The following is a 22,279-nucleotide window of genomic DNA, read 5'->3' as shown; positions in this document are numbered from 1 at the left end:
TTCTTCTCTATTTTAAACTAAGTTTTATTTTCCAAAGTCAAATGTCACGTTATCCCCAATCAGCATAAACGGTGCCCACTCAGAAACCTTGATAACTTCGTTACCTCTCATCCAATTCTTTTCTCTCATAAACTTCATGGCCTTGTGAAGAGATTCACTGGCACTCTCCTCACAAACAAGGTGCTCGTAGAAACAACTCATGAACTGCTTTGTTGCACTGTCTTCTAGGGCCCACAGTGCCGCCAACACTGAGCGTGCTCCGGATCCTAAGAACGCGCGAGCGATTCCAACAACTCCCTCGGCCCTAATTTGTCCACGGCCACTGTGACAACAGCTTAGTACTGCCAGTTTAGCTCGCAGTTGAACTTGTGAAATGTCAGACATTTGCAAAAGGTAGTCGTCTTCTTGTGGAATCCCAGTAGTAGAGCTTAGAGGGGAAAGCGCAATTTCTCCTCTTTCAGCATTACCATGTGCAGCAAAATGTATCAGACTCACTGATCCTATCCTTTGAAGTACCGCCTGCTTCGTTGCGTGCTGTCCTAACAAAGGCTGAACGCCCAGAAGTCGTCCAATCATCTCTGCCTCCTTTCTTGCACCAGGCAATGGCACAAACTTTCTATTGAGACTTCCGCAGTAAATCACCTCACCAACATCAGGATCGCCCACTATCAGAGCACCAGTCTGACTGTGATAGTCCGCAGGACTGCCCTGAATGAGCTTGAGAGTCGTCAATGAAGGAATGATGCGGATCCTGAAAGTCTCTGATAAATACTTTCCATTTCTATCAAGTAAAGCAGCAAATGGAACACGGTACAAGTTGCGATCAGGAACAATGATGATTTCAGGCTCTTGGAGTAAGTCGGACACAGGATTGATAAGCATTTCGTGGAACAAAGTTAAACTCGGTTCGGGACCTTTTTCATCCTTTCCATGTCGCAAAGCTGCCAGCCTCTCTTCCTGAGAAGAATCAGATTCAGCCGGCTCAATGTCCTTTAGAGATCGATCTTCGCAAACCTCCTCGGGCAAAATACCAAAGCTGCGGAAACTTTTAGCCATGATAGCAAAAAATTCATCCAAATCTTCAGCTGGCTGTGCTAATCTTTTGTAGAGAGTGTTTTCATCCACTGTCATTTTTCGGAAAGAAATGACTCCGTTTGTCTTGAGAATCCAGAAAAACACTCTTTGAGCATGGTAAGAAATGTACAGACAAGTGCAGTTGCTTTCTTTCGTCATTACATTTTCAATGCCAATCCATGATTGCTGGTTAGCTGATTTGTTTGTTTCAGCAGAGTACTGAGTTGCCATCAAGTCTGCTAGGGCTCTAGCCCGCCCCAGCTCTACAACATAAAGGGCATTGTTGGGATTTCCAGTGTCACATAACAATCTACTGAGCACCTTGTATGGAAAAACATGAATGTCTGCAACGCATACCTTAATTTGATCATTGTCCGCATTAAGACCTTGCATTTCTTCGCATTTTTCAATACTTCGAGAAAAGTAGAGAAAAGCTTCCTGGAACTTTTTTTGCGATAACTTCGTCAGTGCAAGATTACAATAACACTGGAACTCAGTTTCACTGTTTCCAATCTCTTGTTCTAATGGAAGGGCCTTCCCAAGATATTGTTCGGCCATGTTATATTCACCGAGCGAGTGAGACACAATTCCTAGGTTTACGCAAGTTGATGCCTCTATTTCTCTGTCACCAATTTGAATTGCGACCGCAAGTGCTTGCTCTAGATATTCTCTAGCCTTGACATAGTCACCAAGAAATTGAAACACAGTTCCTAGGTTTACGAAAGCTGACGCTTCTCCTGCTCTGTTACCAATTTCCTTTGTGATCTCAAGTGCTTTCTCGACATATTCTTTACTCTTTCTATATTTTCTCGTATGTAAATACACAGCTCCCAGGTTTCCGTAATCTACTGCTTCTCCTGCTCTGTTTCCAATTTCCATTTTGATCGCAAGTGATTTCTCGTGATATTCTTTAGCCTTGACATAGTCACCGAGAGTTCGAAACACAGTTCCCAGGTTTCCATAATTTACTGCTTCTTCTGCTCTGTTACCAATTTCCATGTTGAACGCAAGTGCTTTCTCGTGATATTCTTTAGCCTTGACATAATCACCGAGAGATTTAAACACAGTTCCCAGGTTTCCGTAATTTGCTGCTTCTCCTGCTCTGTAACCTATTTCCATGTTGATCGCAAGTGATTTCTCGTAATATTCTTTAGCCTTGACATAGTCACCGAGAGATTTAAACACAGTTCCCAGGTTTCCGTAATTTGTTGCTTCTCCTGCTCTGTCACCAATTTCCATTTTGATCGCAAGTGATTTCTCGTAATATTCTTTAGCCTTGACAAGGTCACCGAGAGAATTAAACACAGTTCCCAGGTTTCCATAATTTGTTGCTTCTCCTGCTCTGTCACCAATTTCCATGTTGATCGCAAGTGCTTTCTCGTGATATTCTTTAGCCTTGACATAGTCACCGAGAGATTCAAACACAGTTCCCAGGTTTGTGTTACATGCTGCTCCTCCTGCTCTGTTACCAATTTCCATTGTGATCGCAAGTGCTTTCTCGTGATATTCTTTAGCCTTGACATAGTCACCGAGAGAATTAAACAAAGTTCCCAGGTTTCCGTAATTTGTTGCTTCTCCTGTTCTGTCACCAATTTCTATGGTGATTGCAAGTGCTTTCTCGTGATATTCTTTAGCCTTGACATATTCACCGAGAGAATTAAACAAAGTTCCCAGGCTTCCGTAATTTGCTGCTTCTCCTGCTCTGTTACCAATTTCCATTGTGATCGCAAGTGCTTTCTCGAGATATTCTTTAGCCTTGACATAGTCACCGAGAGATTCAAACACAGTTCCCAGGTTTCCGCAACATCCAGCTTCTCCTGCTCTGTCACCAATTTCCATCCTGATCGCAAGTGATTTCTCGAGATATTCTGTAGCCTTGACATAGTTACCGAGAGATCGAAACACATTTCCCAGGTTTCCGTAATTTACTGCTTTTCCTGCTGTCACCAATTTTCAAATAGATCGCAAGTGATTTCTCGTGATACTCTTTAGCCTTGACATAGTCACCGAGAGAATTAAACAAAGTTCCCAGGTTTCCGTAATTTGCTGCTTTTCCTGCTTTGTCACCAATTTTCAAATAGATCGCAAGTGATTTCTCGTGATATTCTTTAGCCTTGCAATAGTCGCCGAGAGATTGAAACACAGCTCCCAGATTTCCACATGCCATCGCTTCTCCGTTTTTGTTCCCAATTTCTTTCATGATAGTGATTGCTCTCTCATTAAGTTCTTTTGCATCAACATACTTACTTTGTCCCTGATATATCCGTGCCAGTATTATGCTGAGATATCCTTCACTGACTGTTTCACCACACTCGCAGTAAATGACGAGAAGTTTCCTTCCATATGTTATCGCATTTTTGTCATCGTGAATACGACAGAACGCTTTGAACATTGTTTTATAGATTCGTTTGCAAATCAATGTGCCAAATTGCTGTTTTACGCTCAGCACCTTGTTATTTAGCAAAACCAAGCTTTCCTTGCATAACTCGATAGCTTTCAGAACACGACCCGTGTTTAGCAGGAAAGTGGCGACAACTAAGGCTACAGCTATATCGACGGTTACTATGATTTCTTCTCTGCTGTCCATGACGACTTCTTCAATCTGTTGGTATTGTACCTGAAAAATAGATCCAGTAAGGTTGTTGAACATGATAATTTTGTAACATTATGTGAATGAGCGCAGAGGCTCGAAAAAGGCTAAGTTCCAAATCTGCGCATTATCTCTTTTCATCTTGTGCACAAAAAAGAAAGTGAAGACCAAGACGGACTATAAAGAGAGTTGCTATAAAACAATTGCTATAAAATTGCTATAAAACAGAGGAGGCGGAGCATTTTAGAACGTGGAGGGGGGGGGGGGGGGGTGCTGAGGCTGTCCCAAAAATGCTCGGCAGGTTTTCATAATTGGAGCAACTTTTTTCGTTTTTAGCAACTTTTTGTTTTCTGAGCAGTTTCTAGACCGAAGATTTCTGAAGATTCCCCGATTATTGTTCGAAGACCATACGAACGTTTTCGAACTTTTCCGAAGTTAAACGAAGATGTTTGAACTCATTCACGAGACGGAATATGTGGACAAACCAATTTTACGCTGCGTTCGCGATATTCTCGGCACCAAAACGTGGGGGGACAGAGCCCCCCAAATTTTCGTTTTGCCCCCCCCCCCCCTGCTTCCCCGCCTATGATTTGTAAAATATGTGTTTTACGAGCACACACTAGGGCACGTGGCGCTACAACCTGCCCCTGGGACATGTCCCCGCTACATTGTTCTGTGTATGTTGTATTTTGTCTGCTAATTGTCCCTGCTACATGTACCCGTGTGGGAACAGTACATGATATTGTCGTTGCTACATGTTGCTGAGACATATCCCTGCAAATTGCTCCTCGAGTACAGGCACCTTAATAACAAGAACTTAAATCTAGAAGCACTTGTTTATCTGTGAAGTACTAAGAAATTTAAAACTTCTGAATTCATTATAACTCGGGCGAACAAGTTGATTTTTTCTCTTTGTAGTCGCATTTCACAATCGCCCAATTCACAAAATGCTGAAAAGTACGAATAACATAAGGCTGTAAGAAACTTTTTATGACTAAATTGGAACCTCGTTAAAGACATAACGTCACAAAAGGGGCTACATCTGCAAAACATGGCCAATTTTTATAAAGTTTGTCGTTCGTGATCCATCTTGTAAGAATAAAACTTTCTCAGTCGAGACCATCCTTGTTTACTTTCGGTTCATTATTATGATGCTTTTCTGCCTTAGAATTAAAAATATATTTCTTTGAGGTTTTCTTCAACTTGAAAGTAATTTTTAGATCAGAAAAATGACGTAAAATACGGTTATATAGCTCCTTTTTGTCTTGTGACGTCATGACGTAGTCATGACGACACAAGATAATACTACAGGGGACAAGGTGCATTCCATGCGTATTTGCTTTCTGAGGCCGCGGAATTTTCCCGCCATGTCAATATTTTTCCCGCCATGTCAAAATTTTCTTTTTTTAGTAAATGCCGAAAAATGCGATCATCAGATTTAAACAAAACAGATGCAGACTTCTCAACCTCAAAGCACTGGAAATCTAGAGATTGAGGTAAAAAAAATCTGGAGATTTCAGTAAAAACCGGGAGATTGATCAACTGACGGACAAAAATAAATAAGAGTCCTTAAACCAGGCGCTAATCAAATGACTTGTTACTCTGTTTTTTCGTGAGATTTCTGTTTCTCGTCGTGAGATTGAAGTGAAAACTGTGAGTCTCAAGACAAAATCGTGAGACTTGAGAGATCTGCAGATGCTGTTTACACTGACAGTTGCGTTTATTTTTAAGCTTTTTGTTTGTTTTTCTTAGTGATAAAAGCAATCACACGAGATTCCCACCATTCTAGTCATATTAGTCAATCTGATAATAGCTACCGTTTCGTGAGAACAATGTGTTTTATGATTTTGGTACAGCAATAGGGGAAAAGCATGTCTTAAATCGAGGATTGCGCCTTACAGAACTGTAGGTATGTCGACCGACAATATGTCAGGAAAACCTTTTTTTGCCGTTTCCATTTTTGATAAGATCCTATTTATTAGATACTTATATAAGTACAAACATTATCCGCCTGACAGAAATAGCAACGATCAATTAGTATGAATCAAAATGGACGCTTAATTACCGTGATTGTGATCGGAATGGATACTATTAAGGCATCGATTTCAAAACTTTAAGCATGTAATCTTATACAATAATTAAAGATAGAAACTTCATGGACAGTTACTCAGAGTTTCACGCACGAAGCGATCATCAGACTGTGTCGTTAGATGTGGTGAAATACAATTTAAACTACGTTCATGGAGGACGGTTGGAACGATCCTGTCTCTGATTGGCCGTGTAGTACTTGTTTTCGTGCCTGCACTTGGTAACAAGCTCAGATCTTTTGTTCAAGAAGGTGAATCTGTCAGCTGATAGTATGCAGAGCTTCTCCGTCAGACACAAATTGCAGCGTGACGGGTTTCCCCTGTAAGCGCTTGCTCTCGTGACAATGGACCACTTGATCGAAAATTCGGTGTTGTTGTCTTTCAGGTCCCAAATCTTATATATATTTTTTAGTTGGATTTTAAGCCTTTCGCGTGAGAACCTTTTGTAGTTGGAATAAACCTTTGTTTTTATCTTTAGCTGTGAAATCGTGAAGTTCAGCGCAAGCATTCACGACAAAGGTTTCTGAATTGACAAGTGAATCAAGAGTTTCGTATATCGTGTTGTGAATGTCACAACTTTTATCGAGCGACAAAAGTAGCTTTAGTTTTAGTTTAAATTTTAGGGGTGAGGAGTCTAAATGTTTCTTTATGTTTAATTGTTAGATGCACGCTTTTTAATTTTCGATATCTTTACAAGCAACAAATAGACGTGAAAAGCAGTCTATTTTCAAATGAATTAAACTCTGAAAAGAGTCACAAGACACTAAGCCCAGAGGGCTTTTGATTGGAGTGAGTGACTATTCATTAAGCTTTAAGGCCAAACATTAAAGCGCAGTTAATGGAGCGAGACGCTCGTGGCCCCTGCGGGGTCGTTAATGTTTATTTTGATTGTGTAATGTAACGCAATGAAACTGTACGCTTTTCTTGTCTCGAAAGGACAATGATTACAATGGCCGTTTAGATATAAATGTTGCAACACTGTCTAGCACAATTATATCATGCATTTTGTATGGCTAGTCTTTTAAATATCTCCATTCATGTCTCATTTAAGCCTGCATGTGATCCTTGCTTTCTATGGTACACTATTTGCCATTGGCCTAAATCCAGACAACTGTCTGGCTTTAAAAGTTTATAGAATGAACTTTAGCATCATTCGCTAGTTGTACCGCTTGTGTTACTGTAACCTAGTTCGAAATTTGTAAATTGGTAATCGCAATGGCTCGTCCACGTGGCGCAAAACCAAATGGTCGTCGTCCTCGCCATGCTGAGAACGAGAACTTGGCTCAACTCACCTCCGAAGTACTTCGCCTTCATCTTCAGGCTTTGAACCTCCCTATTACAGGGAGCAAAGCGCAAATGGTCAAGCGTTTGAAAGCCGCTTAACAACCACAGCAAGCTCAGGTGGAGAATCCTGGCCGTGTTCGCAAACGGTCCAAACGCAAAGCTAACACTCGTGTGGTTCGTGAACGGCGTGACAAACAGCCGAATCCTACTAATCAACCAGACGAACGCGATCCTACAAGGGCTGGCGCCGTCGACGAGGTGGACGACGATTTTTCCTCAGTTAGCTCGGTGGAGGACAATGCAGATCCGCTGGATATCGACGACCCTTTGGCGGAGGTAACTTTGGAAGAAACTCAGCCTGTGCCTTTTACGGCATCGCAGTTGGCCACTATCCGCGAGACGGTGCAACGATCCATCGCAGAAGCGCTGCAACAATCGCCTCCCCAGCCGCTCCATGGCCTTGCCGTATCGCCATCACTTGCCACACCAGACTCGTACCCAGTCGTTACTCGTTTTTGGCTACGTTCGAAGAGGATGATGGGAAGGACGTAGAAAAAGTAACGACTGGCAGAAAACGAATCCAAGATGGCGGCCGATTTTCCCGCAAAAAAACAATGCACTTGAAGAAAGGCCATTTCAGCGCTGTTTTTTAGCTCGTAATCTTCCTTGTCCGCACGCTAATTGCTCCGAGAGTGTTTCCTGTTATTCTCGTGATGGAATCGACCACCATTATCGGGTTAGTCACAATTGCCATATAAACCAAGACGATATTCTAAACGCAGGAGTCCTTCTGAAAAATAATCACTCAGAAGAAACCCTAACATGTATAAAGAGTCTTTCAAATGAGTACAAGTCAAAGGTAGTTAAGTTTATTGCTATGGCCGAATGTAGTTACGAAAGGAACCTTGTTGAAACCAAGAGCGAAGGACACGAATTCCAGATTCAACACGATTCCACTAAAATATGATCATATAATTGCAAAATTATGCAGCTCAGCAACTCAAGCAGCTAAACTCTTTGGCACATACCTGTAACAAAAGGGTTATTACAAGCTTACGAAAAAGGTAGTAGGCCACAGATAATTATCGTTGACTCGTCAGAGTTGTGAAGTTCAAATAAATATATAGACCAATGTATGGTTCCACAAGTCTAGCAGTACTGTTGAAATTGTTGTGAAATCTTTTTACGCGCGAAGTTGGTATGTTTTGTTATTAAAAGATGTAGTTCTGTATACTGGTTTCTATGCTTTTGTTTGTATATACATATGCTATGAAAACAGGGTTTCAACTTGTGAAGATTTCAAGCTATCAGCACACAAATTCCACAATATAAAGGTCTTTCATAGGCTTATTTATATATATTTATCAAAACCACATAGCAGAACTGTAGGTGTGCACTACCAGGCCTACCTATTCAATTCTTGTTGGTGAAGATTACAGCACACTTGATGATTTTTTTTTCAAGAAGCTTGGGTTCAATTCCCAAACAAGTACATTATGGTTCTGTGCACCTATTTCTGCTCTTAATTATTATTACTAGAGCTCATAATTAAACTATATTGTGGAAACATGTGTTCTTGTAATCCATGTTCCATAATATTATAGCCAATCGATTTTTTATGAAGAGGATGAGTTTATTGTTTAGCAAGTATCTATTGTGAAGTTCTATAAATCTTCCACAATATTTATTATTTTTGTTTTTAGCTTCCATTGATAATGATAACATGCATGCTAACAAACAACAATTGTCTCTGAAATTTATTAGAGTTATTTTAATTCATTATGTCACATTAATTCAAGTTAATTCATTACAAGCAATTTCTGTAGAAAAATCAAATTCTGTATCTTGCAATATTATACATTATCATAGTAATTTCCCTTCCCCAAATGAACCCCACTCCACAGAATTGAAGTGTAAATATTTTAACCTAAATGTAGCTTAGTAGATTTTAATGTAAATAGTGTCCCCAATTAGTTTTTTAAAGCTAAATACCTTGACACTATAATAAAGTATCCATTCATTCATTTCATTCATTCACACCAACTATAGTAACTTTTTTACTTTGTCAACATGTTCTAATTCAGTAACAATTATACATGTACTGTAATGTGTACCACAAAAGCCTTTAGCGTGCGTGGGAATTGACAAAAAATGTGAGATTTGTCATCCATCTCACTATCCCTGAATCTATGAAGGATAACTTCCAGGAAGCAGGTTGAGATGGTATGCCCTCAACATGCATTCTATAGGTTTGAGGACAGATCAAAGATTCTAAACTCAATTTATAAGCAGAACAATAGACTTGGACCAAAAATGTCTTCAGAAGATGTTAGATAGTATTGTGAAATACTGCATGCTGAGCCATTGCCTTAGATCGTTTAAACTGTCATACTTTGATGAGGACAGTGACACATCACAACCATGTGGCAATTTGTGTGATAATTGCCAGAATCCAAATCAATTCAAACTTAATTAACTGTTGAACAAGCTGCATTTACCTTCAAAGGATGAAAATGTAAAAATAGATGTACTAAACAAAAAATTTCCAACGCAATATGGGCTGGGAAAGGCCAGGTTAAAATCTGAAGGGCCAGCCACACTATTTTTTCAATAACTGATTGTCAATGAATTTATGCAAGAGAACTTGATAGATCAGACAGAACACATCTGCATCATTTTGAACACTGACCGAAAAAGCATACCAAGTCAAAAATGGAATAGGCACAGTTGCTTCAAGTCTATAATAAATAAGGAAGAAAATACTAATATATACCTGTAAAATAGAGAGCAAACAATACACCTGTGAAATAATAAGCTAACAAGATATGCTAAAGTTTGCCGATTCTTTGTTTCCTGTTGTCTACTGTGTAGTAGTAATTAAGACTAACTATTTCTCAGGTATATTGTTTGTTCTCAGCCATAACATTAGGAAACTTGACAACAGGTATGAGATTGACATGATTCTCTCATGCGATTTGATTTTATTGTTCAAGCCATACAACACTGGTGATGCTGAGAACCTCTACTATAATATGCAAATTCACTACTAAAATGGTATCACTTTCTGTCATATTAAAAGTATCCAAAAAATGCAAAATTTTGTCTGTGATGACTGTCCATATAATAATAAAAACAGATAATTTGTGACAAATCTGCAATAGTGCATTTACCTTTGTCTAAATACCACTACTATCTAACTAACATTAATTGCATTGAATCGTTAACCAAAAAATTTTTCTAAGTTCTAGAAAGGACTTGTTGTGCAGAATTTCACAGAATTTAGGAGAATGGAATGAAGAATAAAAAACTTTCACAAGGTATCTACATAACATACAGGGAGAATTTTCAGCTCATTCTAAGACCTTTCACAAGACTTTTACAACTAATGAAAACATATGAAAACCATGCAGGCTTAATGCTTTGACAAATCATTTTGAAATTTTTGAAAGTATACGTACCTTAAGTCTTATATGCAAAGAAAATTTTGGTTCCAATATAAATAGCTATGACTAGTCGTAAAGAGCACAAAATAATTATTATGAGACAGTCTTAAATGGTCACATACAAAATGATGTACAATTACAAATTAGTAGGCTTGGTGTACTTGAAGCCATCGTATTGCGAGCTGTATATGCGTACTTGTAAGAGAGTTCTACTTGATTTTGAGTGTTCGTCAGGTCTATCATCGTCTGAAAATATCAATATAGGCTGGAATTTACACAATGATCGTACTAAAAACATAAACTATTTCAAAATAGATGTAAAAACATTCCCACTTACCCTCGTAATTCAGCTCGTGGAAAGATATATCCAAACTCTCGACCTCAGCTGAAGCTGCATCGATCCGCCATCTTGAATGGCAACAGACTTTGAAAATATTGTTATAATTCAACAAATACGAACTGTATAACGTCCAAACTTAATATTTAGTCTTGAATATACTACTCAAGAAGAAAGAAGTCTAAAAAGTTCCATAAATCGGCTGTATATTGATGCTTGCAAGAAATGTCGAATTTGTGCAAGAAAATTTTGGTTTTCTGCCAGTCGCTTCGCAAAATAAGTTCGTCCTTCCCTTGATGCCTTGCGCGCCGCTTAAAAAGAAAGAGAAGCGACTGGGTACGAGTCTGCTCCAACATCCAGTGGATAAAAGCACGAAGCCGACGGAGGACAAAATCTTGCGGGGTGAGTACCTCGATTTTACTGTTTTACTCCCCGACTCGCTAAACCAGTCCCAGGTCCCCGAGCTTCAGGTCAGATTTGATGACTCGGGTCCAGGCTCCTCCAACATGACTATGGTCCGTAAGCGGAAACCAGTGATCGACACCTTTCACAAGTGGTTAGACGCTTACACCACATACATGATAGTTCTTGTCACAGCCTACCCTCGCCGTTCACTGGAACTCTTAAAGTACCAACAGACTATTAGCTGTGCGGCTACCAAATTTAAAGGTCTGTCCTGGCTCACCTACGACAAACAATTTCGTAAACGAGCCGCACAAGACTTAACTATCAACTGGGGCCAGGTAGACCTTGAACTTTGGACATTGACATTTTCGGGCTTAGCTAAGCCACACTGTCCTATCTGCTCTAGCCCGCACCACAACCAGAGCGACTGCCCGAGTGCCGACCCTTCCCGCCAGCAGACAAACAGTGGACCAGTGTGCTTCCGATTTAACCGCGCCTCTAGGTGTACCACCAGCTCCTGCCAGTTCCCGCATGTCTGCCGTCGCTGCTATTCCAACAGCCACTCTATCCTCACCTGTCCAAGAAGCATCAGCAGGAAGGACCACAGCAGCCAGCGATACCAGGGCTCCAGCCATGGCGGAAGCAGCAAAAGATAAAGTACACCTCCTGGCCAAGCAGAAGACACCTAATGTATCCACCCCGATTAATGTTAATGTTTTAGAAAGGGAATTATCCCTACATCCTGACCGTAATTTTGTTACTAGTTTAATTAATGGTTTACGCTATGGCACACATGTCGGCTATACCGGTCCTGAAAAATCCCGGGTATCCCGTAATCTCATTTCCGCTAACCAGCACCCTGAGGTGGTTTCTTCAAATCTTTCTAAGGAGATTAACCTTGGGCGGGTAGCGGGCCCTTTCAACTCCCCACCCCTCCCTAACCTCCAATGTCACCCGGTGGGTGTGGTGCCTAAAAAACATTCCTCTGAATGGCGTACTACCTACCACCTTTCTTATCCCGAGGGCGACAGCATTAACGACCATATCCCCAAGGATCCCTACAGCCTCCAATATGTTCGGGTAGACGATGCTATTCGCATCCTTAAGTCCCTGGGCCCGGGTTCTTTCATGGCAAAAACCGATCTAAAATCAGCATTTCGCCTGATCCCTGTCCACCCCGATCATTGGCACCTGTTAGGCATTCATTGGCAGAGCCAATACTACATCGACTTATACCTCCCCTTTGGGCTTCGCAGTGCTCCGTTTCTCTTTATCCAATTGTCTGAGGGTCTGGAGTGGATTTTAAAACACAACTATGGTTTAAAAAACGTCATTCACATTTTAGATGACTTTTTTATTGCCGAGCCATCCCGGGTACAATGTTTGTCCAGCTTCGCTACCCTACTACGCCTTTTCATGTCGGTCCAAGCTCCCGCTGTCGCGTCCAAGACCCTGGGCCACTCCCAAGTTCTAGAATTCATGGGTATTGAGCTTGACAGCACTCTTATGGAGGCCCGTCTCCCCGAAGATAAGCTTCTCCGCGCCCGGGAATTGTTAAATTCTTTTGATAGTCGCCGCTCTGTGCGCTTGATTGAGCTCCAATCACTCATTGGAACCCTTCAATTCGCCTGCAAAGCGGTTGTCCCAGGGAGAACTTTCTTGCAACGTATAATAGACCTTACTAGGGGTGCACACAGCCGTTTTCATCATATTCGTCTAAACAAGAAATTCTTCAAGGACCTTATTATGTGGAAAGCCTTCCTTGCGGGATGGAATGGTCGCTCTTTTTTCTTAGACTCCACAGTCACCCCGTCCCCAGACATGAACTTATATACCGATGCTTCGGGTACTGTTGGCTTTGGGGGATATTTCAATGGGAAATGGTTCCAAGGAAAGTGGCTCCCCCATATGCAACTTAACAAAGACCGGGGCATAAGCATCGAGTGGCAGGAACTTTTCCCGATAGTCGTGGCATGCGCGATATGGTTCCCAAATTTTTCCGGGAAGCGGATTCAGTTCTGGTGCGACAACGAATCAGTCGTTGCCATTTTGAACTCGGGTCGCTCCAAAGCCCCCCGGGTCATGGACCTTCTTCGGTTCCTTGTCCTTATATCTATGAAGCATAACTTCTATGTCAGGGCCCGGCATGTCCCAGGGGTCTTCAATGAGATTGCTGATGCTCTCTCACGTTTTCAGGTTTCTCGTTTCCGGGCAGCAGCTCCAACAGCCGAGCACACCCCCTGCACCATCCCGCCTTCGCTCATGACCCTCTAAAAGACGAAGTCATGTTGTATGCGAACTGGGGCCTGGCATGGACTACTAACCGTACGTACGCCTCTGGGGAAAGACACTTTCTTCAATTTTGTCTCATGAACAGATTAGTCTCTAGTGAGGGGGACATTCTTCTAGCATCTGAGGGCACCCTTAGGGACGGACCATTAGAAAAGTGATAGGGGGGGTGGGGAAAAAACCAAAAAAAAATTCATGCAAGGCGAAATGCCAAGAAAAAAAATTCGTGCAAAGGGGAAGGCAAAGAAAAAAATTCATGCAGAAGGAAAGATCGATTTTTCGACGAAATATATCAGGGAAAATGCTGAAAATAGCATTTCCGAGCCTAGAAATTTCAAAATTTTCTGGGGGAGCATGCCCCCAGACCCCCCTACAGACAAGCGTTTCCAGCGTTCAACTTCTAGTTTCTTTAAAGCAAATTACATTCAGCCTGGCTCCCCGACAAGCAAAACATTTCATCCCATACGCCGATGGTTATAGAAAATTCACTTTCAAGTCTTGCGTTCTGTTTTATATTGTATTAAAACTTTGACACCATCATTTGTAAGGCATTCGGTATAAATTGCCGTTAAATAACAAGTGCATAGGGTGAAGAAAACAATCATTACATCATGGTATAAAATAACGGTACATGGCATTTGAGTTAGGCCATTCTTAATATTTTTTTAAAAAATATAAAGATCAAAGATGGCCCTTAAGGGACTCGTCAATAAGTGTGTGTGTGTGTGTGTGTGGGGGGGGGGGAATAGAAAGGGGGGTGGGTCATGTTGTTTTGGTCTTTAACATAGGAGGTTAGTCATTTTAGTGACTTTAAACTGTTATAGTTACAAGAAAATCCCCAGTGGTTTTCATCAACGTGAGCAGTTTTAGATGTATTTCTAGCGATTTCAGAAGGCCCAAATATAAAAATTTCCCAGGGGAGCATGCCCCGGCCCCCCTAGATGGTTTGTGATCATAGCATCGCTTTGGGTGGGCTCTCTCAAGCTGCCACTTTTCCAATTGCTCCGACCCACCCCCCAGTACTTTAATATTGACCAGTCTCTAAAGGATTAAATCAATGAATAACTACATTTTAGAAATTTAGGAAACATTTAGGAAATGATCAACAAAGCAACCTCTGTCAAAATCATGGTATAAAACATCAATACATGCCATCCGGTCTCAAAAACTATTTATCTAAAAAAGACATTTGTCTAAAAAAAATTCGAGCAAAGGGTTACACCCGCAAAAAAAATTCCTGCACAAGCAATGGACGTAAAAAAAAAATTCGTGCAAGTCGAAAATCCCCCACCCCCCCCATCACTTTTCTAATGGTCTGTCCCTTATATATTTTTCCTCTTATCTGGCGAGAAAAGTTAAACACACCACCATAAGGCTTTATTTGGCGGCGGTACGGAATCTTCACATTTCCTGCGGGTATGGCGACCCCCTCCAGGGGAAATTATTATTAAAAAAGTTCTTAGGGGTATCCTTCGCTTCTAGGGCCGCTCCCGTATCCTCCGCCAGCCGGTTACCCCAGGGGTTTTACTCGCTATACGTCCCATTTTGCGTTCTTGGTTAGGGGAACGGGATTTTTCTATGATATGGGCAGCTTTTACACTTGCATTCTTTTGTTTCCTTCGTTGTAGCGAGTTTACCTGTCAAGGGGACTGTGTGTCATTCTCCCCCTCTCTGGCCAGCCCGCAGCGGATGTCTATTCTTCTTAAGTCATCCAAGACCGACAATTTTCGGGAAGGTCACCGGCTTTTACTTGCATGCTCACCATCACCGTTGTGCGCGGTGTCCGCCATGCGTTCCTATTTTCTATCTGCGCGCCCTCAGGGTCCACTATTCTCATCCATAATTATGACGCGGAATTCACAAGTGCGTGGATTACATAACCCTGTTTGTTTATAGATAGTTGTATTATGTAATGCCTAATCAGCATGTGCACAATCGCGGTATTTAAAGATCTCTTTGCTTAGTTTTGGGACATTTCGAAAGAGATACGCAAGCCGGGAAGTCCGGACGAATTTTCTTATACTCTCTCCGTACGTCGCCGAAGCCCAAGCAAGTTAATGGCTGTACCTACCCTGCCGCTGCTGTTAAACTACAGGACCTACGCTGTATTTCAGCTTATATCCAGTCTCTGCCGCTTTTCCAGTTCCACAGCTTTCCGGAGAAGCGGGACAACGTATACAACAATTACTCGGTATTTTAAAACATTTATGTGCTTTCTTTTTCGTTTGCTATCTCGTTTGTTTATCGCGTAGAGTGCTTTATATCTAGTTCTGTTTATGGCAATTTATTAGCAGACGCCGTTTACTATGGCTGTAGTAGCTTAATTACGTTCGCTCGTGTGTCGAGCAGAGATTGGCAGACGCCGTGTGTTGGCTGTAGTAGCTTACGTTCGCTCGTGTGTCGAGCAGAAATTGGCAGATGCCGTGTGTCGGCTGTAATAGCTAAAACGTTCCGTCGCTCGTGTGTCGAGCAAAGATTGGCAGACGCCGTGTGTCGGCTGTAATAGCTAAAACGTTCCGTCGCTCGTGTGTCGAGCAAAGATTGGCAGACGCCGTGTGTCGGCTGTAATAGCTAAAACGTTCCGTCGCTCGTGTGTCGAGCAGAGATTGGCAGACGCCGTGTGTCGGCTGTAATAGCTAAAACGTTCCGTCGCTCGTGTGTCGAGCAAAGATTGGCAGACGCCGTGTGTCGGCTGTTATAGCTAAAACGTTCGCTCATATGTCGAGCAGAAATTGGCAGATGCCGTGTGTCGGTTGTAGCTAAAACGTTCGCTCGTGTGTCGACTAGAAATTGGAACATGCCGTGTGTCGGCTATAGCTATGTTCGCTCCTTTGTTGAGCACAATTTGTTTCACGACGTGTTACGGTTTTGGTCTCAAGTGTGCTCATGTGTCGAGCTAAGTTGGCAAGAGCCATGCGTCGTCTTTGTTTAAAGTTTGAATTGGGTATCGAGGGTATTTGGCAACAGTCATGTGTCGGCCCTTTTAAGTGTTGGTGTGTTAGGTGCTTAGTTATGGTTTATCGGTCTGGAATTGATAAGCTTTCATGTCAAGAAATATACAGAAGTTGCCATGTGTGGACTTTTGTTTAAGAGCTTACTGCTGTTTGATTGTTAATGAGCTTAGGTTAAAGTGTTAACAAGTTGGGTTAACGTAAGGTTTGTTACCTAACACATCCCAGTGCGAAACTTTAAATAGAAAACTTCGTAGGAACTGTGACATTAACTAATCTTATATGGAGAAGCTATTACCACGGGTTCTTTTAAACTACGTAAACATTTCAGTTGCAACTTACAACAGCTAGTTTCATGTATATATCTCTTAAAAAAAAAGGTAAAGCAACTTTATTTATACACGGTTCGTGTTTAAAGCTAGAAGCTTGTGGGGCCGTGTATATGAAACAAATATAATATATTAAATAAACATAACATGGTTAAAAATCCCAAAAATCTCTCTTGACTAAAAACCAAATTGCGCTATTTTGTTAAACTGGTAAACTTTATAAACGGCATACAATACAAAGCAAGTTTTACTTACCACGCCAACGTCAGTTGAAATAAATGACTGATAAACACCAACACGTATTCCTCGCCCTGTATATAGAGTGAACGTTACCGTCAAGTTTATTCTATACTCTTAACTTTGGAAAGTAAAATACCGGATATCGGTGAAACGTAAAGTCAGGCGAACTTCGGAAAATTAGAAAACGAAATTTTGTAGTTAGATTTCATTTTCCAAAACAATGCCAAAAAGGTTTTGTGAATCATTTTTTAACCTGCGTCACAGTATGTATCATTGTGTCGAGATGGGAAAATACAATTTTCCTTCCTTCTTCTTCACTAAAGGCGTTTGTTAATGGTTAAGAAACTACTCAGTGTCGAGTATTTTAAACACAGTTTGCACTCGCTGGGTAGTATAAAATCAAGTTCAACAAAACGTTGCCTCTCTGAAGGAGAAAATAAGCGGAAGATGATACAGTGGAACCCCGATATAACGATCCTCGATATAACGATATTCCCGATATAACGATGGATATTCCATGTCCCGGAAAAAGTTACAGTAAAATGTATGGGACTGAACCCCGATATAACGATCTTCGATATAACGATGAGAATTTATCGGACCGAGCATAAAATCCTCCTGATATTACGATATTATCAGTATACAGTCACAATTTATTTGCAAAACATCGAATTTAATGCAATAACGTTACAGTTATTGAGTGATCTTTAACGTTTCTGACAACAGCTTTGTGTGATGATATACGAAAATGACACTGTGTTCTTAGCCTCTTTATCAAAATTATTGTCTTTTTCCTCCTTTAATATGAAGTAAAAAGTACTTGTTAGGTTTACCCCGATATAACGATATTTTCGGTTATTTCACGGCCATATCGTTATATCGGGAGTTTCGAAATAACGATTCCTCGACATAACGATAAAATTTTACTGCTCCCTTGGCATATCGTTACATCGGGGTTTCAGTGTATATACTTGGGTTGTATAACCAGAAAAAAATGAGAGCGAAATTGGCACTATTTGTCATGAGAATTGTTTTTGGCAAACCGCAGTGTCAAACAAGCGTGAAAGAATTTCAAAGATTGCTAGAGTATTTTCAGAAATCTCAAGTCCCGTTTTCGATTTTGCAGCGATTTATGTGGCGATTTTATGCACCATTCCAAATCGCGCGTGTAAACTAGTGGCGATTTCGTGGCGGCTTTTTGGCGAATAGACCATTTGCATTATGACGTAAAAGCGCAAAGACTTCTGGTAGTTGTAGTTAGGTTCGCGGGAAAACACCATTTCTGGCCTATGATTGGCTAAGGGCAGCCAAGCGTGAAGGTGGACATCCAGGACTTTTAATTTGATCTGAAGTTTGAGCTGCTAAGTTTACGCTCTTGTCGCTTCGAAATTTGTTTATACATTTATTTTTTCTGTTACCTGTCAAAAATATTGAAAACAGGATGATAGCTTTGGAATGAAAATTGACTGAGTTCTGTGTTTTAACCAAGACAGACAAATGTTGTTCGTGTTCAAGTAAGTTTAATATGTACGTTGTGTGGCGGAGTTGACTTGGTAGAAATTCATTCATCGCGGCCGACAACTTCTCTTCGTAAATAATTTTAGCCTAATATCACACTGGAAACAGATTGCTTGAAAGGACGAGTCGAGGATATAACTAAATTTGTGTGGAATTAAGTGAAAGCAAGGCAAGCCATTGACTTTGTTCTTAATCTATTTTCAGACGTTCAACAAACGATCGCTTCCATTGATCGCAGGTGAATTAATTCTTCACTGAAAAGCTTAGAAAATTTACCATATATCATGATTGCTCGGCGGGACGGTCAGTTTAATTTATTTTTACAGTGAGACAGAGAAACGAGTCAAATAATTTTCCTCGTTAAATCGAGCTTCATCGATGAATCATGAAGGGTCAATCATAAAGGATTTTCAAGCTGATCAATCAAAACTTCCCTGTGCAGGTGAATACAGATTATTTGTTTTTATCTTAAAATTGTATTTTTTCGTCAAATTAAAACTGTAATTGCAATATTCTTTAACAAAGAAGTTTTTTGTTTTTGTACTGGAAATGTCAACTCGTCGAGTAGCAGTTGTGGTTTTAATCCGAGCGAGCAAATATAATTTTATTTCCATAATCTTGTTGATGAACGATTACTTGTGCGACTCGAAAGGTGAGCCTCAAAGATTTTTACGAGTGTAGACATCATGTACTGTGCTCCCCCATGTTTAGAAAGGGTAAAATATTGCGTCTTCGTATATTATTTGAAAATACCTGGCAAGCAAAAGTTTTAGGAATTTAATTAAATAACCGCGCGACTGAGACTTGGAGGAAACACTCGTTGAAACTTCACTACAAAACGCAACCCAGCAAATACACAATTTCTTGCATAACTTTTTTTTCATTTTAATGGACTTGGTTATATTCTTCGGTGAGAGTAATTTTCTTCACCTCCATCACGATTTTCTTGGGCAAGCGGGCTTGATGACGATTCAAAATTTCCCGCAAACCTAACTACAACTACCAGAAGTCTTTGCGCTTTTACGTCATAATGCAAATGGTCTATTGGTTGCGAGTTATTTTAGGGACTTTTTTGCAGCGATTAGCGCAGAGCGCATGCGATGTTTACACTAAACACGACAGCGTTTCCAGTTGAAACTTTGTTGAAATAAAACCGTAACATGAAAATAGCCCGTAGAGGCGACTCAAATAGCCGCAGTGATTTTCTTGGTCTGCCGTTTGTAGTCAGTCTAATATCTCAGCCGAACGGCGTATTAAATATTCCCGTTCCAACTACGACCAAATTTCAATGTTTCCTTTGGAGCTCAATGACTTTTTAGAAGTCGCGATAGATGAGCTGCAAGCATTACCACTTGCCATGATTGCGGCGACAAAACACCCTTGGGGGTACGCCAAAGCAGGTTTTTGTTACTCTCCAACTGAAATTTGCTGTCAAATCGCGTCTAAATTCAAACATGTTTGAAACTGACAGCGACGATTTTGTGGCAACAAATCGCCACGAAAACGCCCACAAATGGTGGCTAGTTTACAGGAGCAATTTGGAATCGCGCATAAAATCGTCGCTTATATCGGTACAAAAATCGAGTGTGTAAAAAGTGTGAGGCGATCGCGGGGTAAAGCAATTTCAGTAAATTTTAAAGTTCATTACTGTTTGGGAGGCGGAGCAGGGAGACGGGAGGGTTATGCCCCCACCCCCCCTCCCCCCCCCGCAAAAAAAAAAAAACGGAATCCCCCTCTGTACTGCCACGAAACAAAGGGAAAGCCGAGTAGATTACAACTGGAATATTAAATACCTTTTAAATCCAAAGTTTTTGGGAGATTTAAAAATGAATAAATGCTGAAATTACATTTTCAGGTTCGAAAACGTTTTTTGTATTTACAAAAATACAACTATTGCTTAAAATTGTCCTATTAAAAATTTCAATTTCGTAGGAAAATGACCTCATTTATGGTCCGCGTGTTTCCCGACATTCTTAGAAAACGGATTGTCACCTGACGTTATGTTGGGAAAAGGCGTTAATCTGCCTATTTATAGGGAAATCTTTGTTTACAATATATCTGCCGAATTGCGACGATTTTTTATGTGGCTATTTTATGCACGATTCAAAATCGCGCGTGTAAACTAGCGGCGATTTCGTGGCGGCTTTTTGGCGATTTGGTTGCGATTTTAGGATCTTTTTGCAGCAGTTAGCGCAGAGCGCATGCGATGTTTACACCAAACACGACAGCAACGTGTTTCCAATTGTTGCAAATAAAACCGTAACATGAAAATAGACGTAGAAACAACTTGAATAGCCGCAGTGATTTTCTTGTCTTGCCGCTTGTAGTCAGTCGAACATGCCTTAAAAGATAGTCTGTCTCAGCCCAACGGCGTATTAAATATCCCCCTTCCAACAACGACCAAGTTTTCATGTTTCCTTTGGAGTTCACTTTTTTGAAGTCGCAACAAACATAACATCCGCCATGATTGCGGCGACAAATCACCCTTTTGGGGGTACGTTTACTCTTCAACTGGAAAATCGCTGGCAAATCACTTGCAAATTGAAGCATGTTTGAAACAGCAGCGATTCTGTGGAAAAAATCGCCACGGAATCGCCACAAAATAGTTGGTAGTTTACATCGAAATCGCGCATAAAATCTCGCACACAATCGCTGCTCATATTGCCACAAAATTGAGTGTGTAAAAAGCCCGGGGGGACTCCTTTATGAAACGGACGGGGATGCTTGTCGGAAATTTTAAAAAGGACCCCTAAAAGAGACCAAAAAACTAAGAATCTAATTGTATATTTCTTTGTGTGTTACCCTAAACGAGACCATTATGGCTAAAAATATTTGGCGTTTTGCCCGGAACACCCTAAGCGGGACCAAAAATCCAAAATTTACACCCCTAAGCGAGACGACGAGCATCCCCGTCACTTTCATATGCGAGTTCCCCCCCCCGGGGGATAAAAAGGGCCTTTCGAGGTAAAGTGATTTTAGTAAATTTTAAAGTTCATTACTGCATAGGCGGCGGAGCAGGGTGACAGAAGGACTGTAGCTCCCCTCCCCCAAACAAAAATTTTGGGGGCTCCCCCATACTTTTTAAGTCTTCCATTTTTTGGAAGATATAAAATGAATTAATGCTGAAATTACATTTTTTTTTTTCGGTTCAAAAACGTTTGTTTTTTTTTTTACAAAAATTCAACTAAAATCGAGCTCAAAATTGTCCTTTTTGAAATTTCAGTTTCGTAGGAAAATGAATGAGCTTATCTATGGTCGGCGTGTTTCCGGACATTGCAAGAAAACAGATTGTCACGTGACATCATGTTGGGAACAAGTGTTATTCTGTCCATTTATAGGAATATGGGGGAATCTGTGTTTACAATATTTGCCTCATTAGCAGAAGCATTTCAGTTTCTGAGCGAACTACAAAAATATTAATTCTGAGTATTTAAAGAACATGGCACGATTAACTTTAAAAAACAATTGAGCCCAATATATATCCATTCTTAGGAAATCGAAATCGTCTTTTATTCTTCCAAATGTTCTAAGAGAACAATTCGCGGTTGGTTGGTTGGTTGGTGTCGTTCTTAAAATTAATATTACATAAATCTAACGAAAAACCAAGTTTACGAATGGATTTAACATGCTACATTTAGTAAGAATGCGAAGTTTCGAAGAGTTCTGATTCAACCTCGAAGAAATTACAGAAATTTGAATTTCTAAATTTTTTACAAAGAAATGTATACACTG

General features: G+C 40.7%; 1 protein-coding gene, 1 long non-coding RNA gene and 1 pseudogene across 2 annotated transcripts; 1 reads left to right on the top strand and 2 right to left on the bottom strand.

Moving 5' to 3' along the window:
* Positions 1–2,959: 2,959 nt before the first annotated feature.
* Positions 2,960–17,326, bottom strand: LOC144628748 (uncharacterized). Its single transcript, XM_078486869.1, has 2 exons — positions 17,041–17,326; positions 2,960–3,691 (listed from the first exon to the last, which is right to left on the bottom strand). Exon 2 carries the CDS (start codon positions 3,659–3,661, stop codon positions 2,960–2,962), a length of 702 nt encoding a protein of 233 aa, XP_078342995.1. The 5' UTR covers positions 3,662–3,691; positions 17,041–17,326.
* On the bottom strand, positions 9,983–11,157 carry LOC144628108 (uncharacterized). Its single transcript, XR_013566205.1, has 2 exons — positions 10,816–11,157; positions 9,983–10,724 (listed from the first exon to the last, which is right to left on the bottom strand). It is a non-coding gene; the product is annotated as an uncharacterized LOC144628108 (long non-coding RNA).
* On the top strand, positions 12,700–17,781 carry LOC144628747 (uncharacterized; annotated as a pseudogene).
* The last annotated feature ends 4,498 nt before the right edge of the window (positions 17,782–22,279 follow it).

Source organism: Oculina patagonica, chromosome 10 (genome assembly GCF_052425735.1).
Source record: "Oculina patagonica isolate OP01 chromosome 10, crgOcupat, whole genome shotgun sequence".
In the NCBI taxonomy this organism is placed as follows: Eukaryota; Metazoa; Cnidaria; class Anthozoa; order Scleractinia; family Oculinidae; genus Oculina; species Oculina patagonica.
The sequence above is the reverse complement of the archived record's forward strand: the minus strand, read 5'-3'. Positions and strand labels throughout refer to the sequence as shown.